The sequence below is a fragment of the Eupeodes corollae genome, chromosome 2, assembly GCF_945859685.1.
Source record: "Eupeodes corollae chromosome 2, idEupCoro1.1, whole genome shotgun sequence".
Lineage (NCBI taxonomy): Eukaryota > Metazoa > Arthropoda > Insecta > Diptera > Syrphidae > Eupeodes > Eupeodes corollae.
The window spans coordinates 46,433,205-46,441,062 of NC_079148.1; the positions used below are offsets into that span (position 1 = coordinate 46,433,205).

Sequence of the window (7,858 nt, forward strand, 5' to 3'; positions counted from 1 at the left end):
TAATCCACGAAATCGAACACTGAATAATAATAAACACTCTTTCGCCTGTGAATCCGCCAATAAAAAGCTATCGGATTCAACTCGCCAACAAACATTATGACATTTCAAACTCGCCTTCGAATTCGTTAATTGGCCGAATTCAAAACGAAGAAGGCGAAAGCGAAAGCAATAATGGAAAAATGGTAAATTCGCTAGCAAAACGATTCGCCGCGAACCTCATAATCAGGCCCCTGCATTTTGGGGTCTTCTCACATATTTTCGACGACCCTTGGATCCAAAAAGAACGACTTTGTTGTCATAGCTCCACAGAACATTCCTCCATTTCTCTTTTGCCTATTCAGTATGCGCTTTGGAAAACTCCATTCTCTTTGCCACGTGCCTTTTGGTCAAGAATGGTACCTTGCAGGGACTTCGGGCTGGTAACTTCGCTTCTAAAAGACGTCTTCGTATTGTGAAAGCGCCAACAAACAGTTGAAGTCTATTTCTTATTTTCCTAGAGCATATGAAAGGGTTCTGTTTTGATAACTGAACAATTTTTCTGTCACTTCTTTCAGTAGTCATTTTTTTTGGGCCTCGCTTTTACGGTTTATTTTGGCATTTTAAGACGCAGTTTTCTGATAAGTTTTCAAATTTCTTCGGTGCAGTGTCTTAACTGTCCCATTGTTTATTTTTGAGTTAATATTTATTAATTATTTTTATGCTAGTATGTTACAAATACTTATAACTTTAAATAGTAAAATGTTTATTTACCGAAAAATAACAAACAAAATAATTTCCAACACTTTTTAATTATAAAATCAAAGACACTGCTATTTTTATGAACATTCTATATTCAGAGAGTTTGAAATAATGTGTGTTCACCAGGAAAAGTAGAGTATAACTTCAAGCTAAAATTCTCGACTATGAAAACGAAAGACCGTAGATGCAAGTAACATGTCAATTTTTTTGTAAGAATGTTTGTTATTTAAATAATTGACAATCTAATAAACAGCCCTATTACGGTTGTCAATTATCAATACGCTAGTTGACATTTTTCAATGAAATTGATGAATTGGTATTATCGTTGTCAGCAATCAAAATTGTTGATAAACTGTGAACGCTCTTCAGAAATTTGATCTATTGTGAATGATTCAAATTGAGAGTCTTGGTATTATGGTTGTCAAAATATTTGTTAATTATCAAATTTTCAGTCAATCACAAATTCCTTGTTGATAAAATATTTTACGGATCGCGAAAGCCAAAAGCATGTCTACTATTGAACTATTTTTCGGTGAAAATGAAATTGAAGAAGAAAAAACTTTGGAGCAAGCAAAGATTCGAAGAAAACTCCTCGATGCTTCAAATCCGATGGATTTGGCTGAACATATGTATGTAGTGTAGATAAAAGATCTTTTTTAGTTACATTTACATTACAAAATCTAATTTGGCTTACTTTTAGATGCATTCATAACTTTAGACTTTCGAAAGAAGCCTTCCTTAATGTATTTTTAGATATCAAGTACCAATACCAACGAAAAGACAACAATCCATCCCAAACATACTAAAATAGGCACTATTCACAATAGATTTTTGATCTTTGTTCACAATAATTGACAAAATGTTTCAATTGTCAATTAATTGATCTTTGACAACCGTAATAAGGCTGTTTCAGCAGTACTATTTTTTATGAACACAACTGTATATTCCGTAGGTTCAGTTTAATGTTGCAGTCATAATTTGTATGAAACTTCTCTATACAATTCAAGATCTAGTAAATCAACAACTCGTCTATAAAAATCCAAACTCAATACGAATTAACATTCATTGACAAAATTTAAAGTTTTAAATCACAGAAATGATAATGAAGTTCAACCATTTCTTTTGAATACAAAAAAAGTAAACGTTTCAAAAAACAGTCTTAAGATTTATTAAATGTATTTACTTAAAAAATAAAGTAGGTACAATTAAAGGACAAAACGCCAGTTAATAATAACATTTTGATTAAAGTTAACTCTTCAGTTATTTTCGCTTTCGCTTTTTTGCTTCTTCTTTTTCTTCTTTTTGGGTTTGGATGCACTTGGTTCTTCTTCTGCTCCTTCTTCCATTGGTTCTTCTTTTTTAACTGAAACATTATTCTCAGGTTCAGCCTCAACTTCTGAACGTTTCCTTTTTTTCGCACTCAAAGTACTATCAGCTTCTGTCTGGTAAGTGAGAACCTCACTATAAAAATCGCAAAAGAAAATGTTCAATTAGTTTTTTATTCTCAGAAGTCATAAATGTGATTGAATTACCTTTTAACTTGATACTTTTCAAACTTAGCTTTAGCTTTACCAGTTCCTGATAATTTGCGTAAGTTTCCTTCTTCCAAAAGCCTCAAACGAGCTTCAAGTTTAACTTTGTGTGCAACACCAGTTTCAAATGTTGCCTCCTCACCGAAAGCATCGACTCTGGTTGCCAAAGAAGCCTTCGCTGCCAAAGATCTCGACATTTTACCCTTGTTCTTCAAACTGGCTTGGCCAACTAACTGAGCATGGAAAATAAGACCGTATTTGGGAGTATCTTTCTTAGTTTTAAGAGCTCTGAAAAGAGCCTTTTCAGCTCCCAATATTTGCAATGTTGATGAGGGATGCTTGGCTAAGTTGATTAACGAACCAGCATGTGCAATAAGCCGCGCTCCAACAGTTTCACCAACAAGAACTGTCAAATTGGGTGCCATTGCCATCATGCGCGTCTTTAGGTAATCATACAAGTGCGTTCTGTAGGATGTTATTGAAATAATTTCATCGCAAAGAGCTTGTATATTCATGATATCTTCTTCAGAAATTTCGGTTCCTGTAAGTTTAAGTTTTGTTTAGTTTTTGTTTTGCAATTTTAAATCCTAATTTCTTTCCTTACCCATTGAAATTTCTGCAGCTTCTTTTACACTTTCTTCAATGTCCTCAGGAAGAATATCAGATAAATCTGTTTTGGACATGTTCTCCCTAGTTCCTACTAGTTTAATTGTTTTCACAAAAGACACATTATCGGTGATAATCTTTCCAAGTTCAGGGAAATGCCAACCATACCTGCATGACAAATTTTAAACTACTCATCAAAAATTAAGAAAACCCACATTCAATTATTAAAATGTAATCTTTCATCAGACAGCCAAGGTTTTAATCAAAACTCTCAATAGAGTTCATTTTTATGCGAAACCTTTTACATATCATCATTTGAAAGATTATTTGTTTCTTTTTTTTGTATCTTCTATATACGTGTTAAACTTGCGACCTACAATTGTCTCAAAGTAGTTAAAATATCTTACCATTCTCTGGCTCTCATAACATAATTATTCAGCTCTTTGTCCAAATCATCCAGAAGGCATTGAGCTTGTACAATCATAGTATCTATCTTATCCGGGGAGAATTTAAGCTTATATCTTGAGAGGGAATGAGCCAAACCCAAGGCCATAGCAGTCATTTCTTTTTTTGGCAACCCACTTAGCAGACTATCAGATTGATTTCTGATGCAACGCATGAGCTCCTGAACACCGGTATTGTACACACATTGCACAGCAAACTTTTCTTTAATAGCATTGCCAAGTTTTGCATCAGCAACCATAAGAGATTGTTGAACATCTTCACCAAACAATTTTTTAAGTGTTTTCTTAAGGGGCTTGGCAATTTTTCCTTCCACAGCAGCTGTTGCTGCAGCCAAAGCTTCGGTGGTGTCATTAAATTTTTCAAAATGTTTAAGTTTTAACCTATAAATAAAGAAAAATTAAAATTTATCAATTTTTTTTTTTTAATTTGATGCGCATAAATTAACAAATGAAATTGTTTACATCAGACAGCCAAGGTTTTTAATCAAAACTTTTTAAAAGTTCAGTTTAATGCGAAACCTTTAAAATATCATCATGTTAAACAATATACAAAATAACAGTCCTACCTAATTCTTCAATAAAGCGACGAGTTACTTAGTATTATTTTAACAAACATACAGTTGTGTTCATAAAAATAGCAGTGGTGGTAACATTTTATTAGATTGTCAATTGTTAAAAGAACGAAAATGCTTACAAAAAAAATTAACTTGTTACTTGCATCTAACGGTCTTCCGTTTTCAAATTAGAGGCTTTTAGCTTGAAGGTATACTCTACTTTTCCCGGTGAACACCCATTATTTCAAACTCTCTGGATAAAGAGTGTTCATAAAAATAGCAGTGTTTTTGATTTTATAATTAAAAAGTGTTAAAAATTCATTTTTTTTATTCTTCGGTAAATAAATATTTTACTATATAAATTTTTAAGTATTTGTAACATACTATCAAAAATAAACAATCAGACGGTCAAGACACTGCACTGGAGAAATTCGAAAACTGCTTTTAGAGAGAAAAACCTTCCAAGACATCCTAAGCTGCTCAGCAAATATGGTCAGTAACCCCTTAAAATGGCAAAATAAACCGAAAACGCGAGGACCAAAAAGGGTGACTGCTGCAAGAAAAATTGTTCAGTTAGCAAAAGAGAGCCCTTTTACAGGCTCTTGGAAAATAAAAAATGGGCTTCAACTGTCTGTTAGCGTTGTCACAATACGAAGACGTCTTTTATAAGCGAAGTTACGAGCCCGAAGTCCCTGCAAGGTACCATTCTTGACGAAAAGGCATGTGGCAAAGAGAATGGAGTTTTCCAAAGTGCATAGGAAATGGGCAAAAGGGAAATGGAGGAATATTCTGTGAAGCGATGAAAGCAAAGTCGTCCTTTTTGGGTCCAAGGGTCGTCGAGAATATGTGAGAAGACCCTTAAATGCAGCATTACTATCCACGGTAATAACAGTGAAGCATGGTGGAAGAAAAATGATGATATAAGCTAGCTTTTCATATTACGGGGGGTCGGGCCTATTCATCGAATGGGGGTATAAGAAAATTTGCGAGGTTATGTTACCCTATGCTGAAGAGGAAATGCCGTTAGTTTGGGTATACCAACAAGACTTTGACTCAAAGCCGTTAGTTTGGGTATACCAACAAGACTTTGACTCAAAGCATACGTCAAAAAAAGGCAAAACCATGGTTTGCGCAGAAAAAGTTAACTGTTATGAAGTGGCCCACTCAATCCCCCAAATTATTAGTTTTTCTTACTTCTTATATAATAGATCTAGTACTTTGTCATGCACTGCTATTTTTACGAAGAGCCATATATTTAAAAAACGGTTTTACTGTGACAAAGCTTTTGTTTTATTTAAAGAGCACTGCTATTTTTATGAACACAACTGTACGTGCATGTGACTACTAGTTGAAAGTGCTACTAAAAGCAAGAACGCCAAACACCGAGAAGCAAGACGATGTTATCTGCGAACAACTCCGTGATCCGTACAGGTGGAGCTTTAAGGTAAAGCAGTGAAAAGGAGTTCTGGTTTCAGTCGAGGTCATTACAGACGACGGTAAAATAGAAATGGTGTTCACAAATGTTCAATCTTGCACACGAAGCGTTTTCTTATATACGAATATTGCTATTCAATTTCATAGGAATAGCATCACATGTAGATAGAATATACCTCGCAGTCTAAACATTTCCAGGCTACGAACACACAATAATTGTCACACCCCATACAAAAATTGACCCAAATTACTTCGACTCGTAGATGGCTTTTGAAATGTTCAGATGTCGTTTCTTTCACAATTAGCAGCGCCTCATGTTTTCCAATTCTTTTCATGAAAATGGGCGCTCAAATCAAAATTCATTTCGTGTACTCGGGTCAGCGAAGTAATTACAGTTCGCTATACCAAAATAATAACGAAAAATTGAGGAAACGGAGCTGATCAATATGTGGTTTAGAAATACAGTGCCAGCGAGAAATTCAACGTCTTGGCAATTTCCCCACGATCGTGTGATTTCTTTGGGAATAATTGAATTAATAAAATATCAGGGGCGACTTTCCATTACCGCAGCACGAATTTCCTTCTGATTTTTTTTTACAGTTAGGTAGGGGTCTTAATAGAACATGTTTTAAATATTAGGGCGAGGAAACAATATTAAGTCATAAAAAAAATATTTTCTTTTTCGGACTTAACCCTTCTTTTTTTGTATTGCATTTTTTAAACTTAAAACAAGTTTTTTTTAATTGATAGCACGGCGCACTAACAGCTAGGTATGTAGGGGGGGCATGCTGCCCCCTGCAACCCCCTGCTAGGGGTCACTATAGGATTTTGGGTGGGTGCGAGTTTGGGTATACCTATGCAAAGTAGTTTTTCATTTGAGCACAGGGAAGAAATGTCAAAATCAACCATTTTTGTGTGTTATGTATGTAAAAAGGTGAACTTTAAAAATTAATTAAAAATAGAAATAAATATTTCCTCGCTCTAAAATTGATATAGTTATTATTGATTTGCACATATCCATCGAATAAAAAAAAACCGCAAGTCGAAAATCGCGCTGCGGTAATGGAAAGTTGAACGAAATATCATTACAAATATGGACCATCAAATAGAGGAATGGTACCAAAGCCATGGCACGTTTTTACTGATATTTTAATTCGCACATCAGATGAGAGATCAAGATTATCTGAAATCTTTTTGTTTTATTTAAAATAAACGTGGTACGTTACAATAAATCGAAAAATTAAATAAATACAATTTAAAGGCCTTTAGATCAGACAATTTTTCATTGAAAGGTCTATCAAATTTATTGTAAAAAACCAGTTGTAAAAATAACAAGACACCAAAAAGCAGATAAATTAATTATGCTTCTTCTACTGTGCACTGAACTCAATAAAACGTGCATAATATGTAAACAAAAAAATAAATCAAAAAGAGTTATAAAATGTAGAAAATTCAAAATCGTTTACATAATACTTTATATGCAAACGAGTGAAGTATTCACTGGAATTATTATACGAAATTCTAAAAATGTAAAAATCAGTCTAAAGATCTTTACATAGAACAATTTCGATGAAAATAACTACGCAAACTCATGCTTCATAATACAACGCTTTGAAATATTTTCTACAAGAACTTACATTAGATTAAGCTTAGTGTACATAAATTACATATTATCTACAAATTTAAGAGATCTGCAACAAAACACAACAAATATTGTGTCGCATCTAATAACTATGAATGTATAAAGTAAAGTATATAAATAAGTAGATTTAAGTAATGTTGGTGCCACATGTATGACTTCATCAACGACATGTTAAATCATAAGCTGGCACAATAAGGTTAAGATAGGTCAATTTTTGTAACCAAATAGGTGTCTACATAGATAACACAATTAAATCTTAGATAAAAAGTTCTGGGCTTGGATATTTTGTATGTTATGTGACGTAGGTATTTGTAATTTTTCAAGGACTTGGCTTGGAAGCTTTAAAATTGAATGCAACCAAATTTTTGTAGTGCTTGGATAGGTATGTAAATATTTTCTTAGCATTTAACTATACCAGAATATAGCTAACCATAAAATTAAACAATAAATAGGGCGGGCGGGAAAATGGACTTGGTTGCGACAAAATTCATGAGTTACCACGTGGTTAGTAATTGCTTTTGGGAAGTTGGTACATTAAACCAAAGTAATACGAAATTTTGTACTCACAATTTATTTGCTTTTTCAGGTGTTTGAAATTCTAGATATAAATTATCGACTTCAGTAATTTTCTTTTCATCCAGAATCTGTAAAAATATATAAAGTTGGGTAAAATATAGATTTAAAAATTAAGTTGCTTATGAAAAGAATGTACCCACCTTGAATATGGCATAACCTGCCGGTGTTTCGTATAAAACGAACATTTTTAGGCAGGATTATATTTATTTTAATTTTATAAATTCTTAATTTAATTAAAAAATAATATATTTCTCAACTTTTAAAATTCCATCCGACTCGCGTGGTGTTCATCGGTAAAAAGAAAAATGTCAG

The 7,858-nt window shown here is 33.3% G+C and overlaps 1 protein-coding gene across 1 annotated transcript; it reads right to left on the minus strand.

The window, feature by feature from the left end:
• Positions 1-1,897: 1,897 nt before the first annotated feature.
• Positions 1,898-7,858, minus strand: LOC129947392 (nucleolar protein 58). Its single transcript, XM_056057926.1, has 6 exons — positions 7,687-7,858; positions 7,538-7,614; positions 3,284-3,721; positions 2,875-3,044; positions 2,271-2,811; positions 1,898-2,199 (listed from the first exon to the last, which is right to left on the minus strand). The coding sequence occupies exons 1-6, from the start codon at positions 7,729-7,731 to the stop codon at positions 1,995-1,997; spliced, it is 1,476 nt and encodes a 491-aa protein (XP_055913901.1). The 5' UTR covers positions 7,732-7,858; the 3' UTR covers positions 1,898-1,994.

Bases quoted from the DNA above. Each gene is read 5' to 3' on its own strand.
- LOC129947392 (XM_056057926.1), bottom strand. From the start codon at position 7,731: ATGTTCGTTTTATACGAAACACCGGCAGGTTATGCCATATTCAAG. The intron at 7,615-7,686 runs GTGGGTACATTC...ATATTTTTACAG, and splicing joins CAGGTTATGCCATATTCAAG to ATTCTGGATGAAAAGAAAAT. The intron at 3,045-3,283 runs GTAAGATATTTT...TTTGTCATGCAG, and splicing joins GTTATGAGAGCCAGAGAATG to GTATGGTTGGCATTTCCCTG.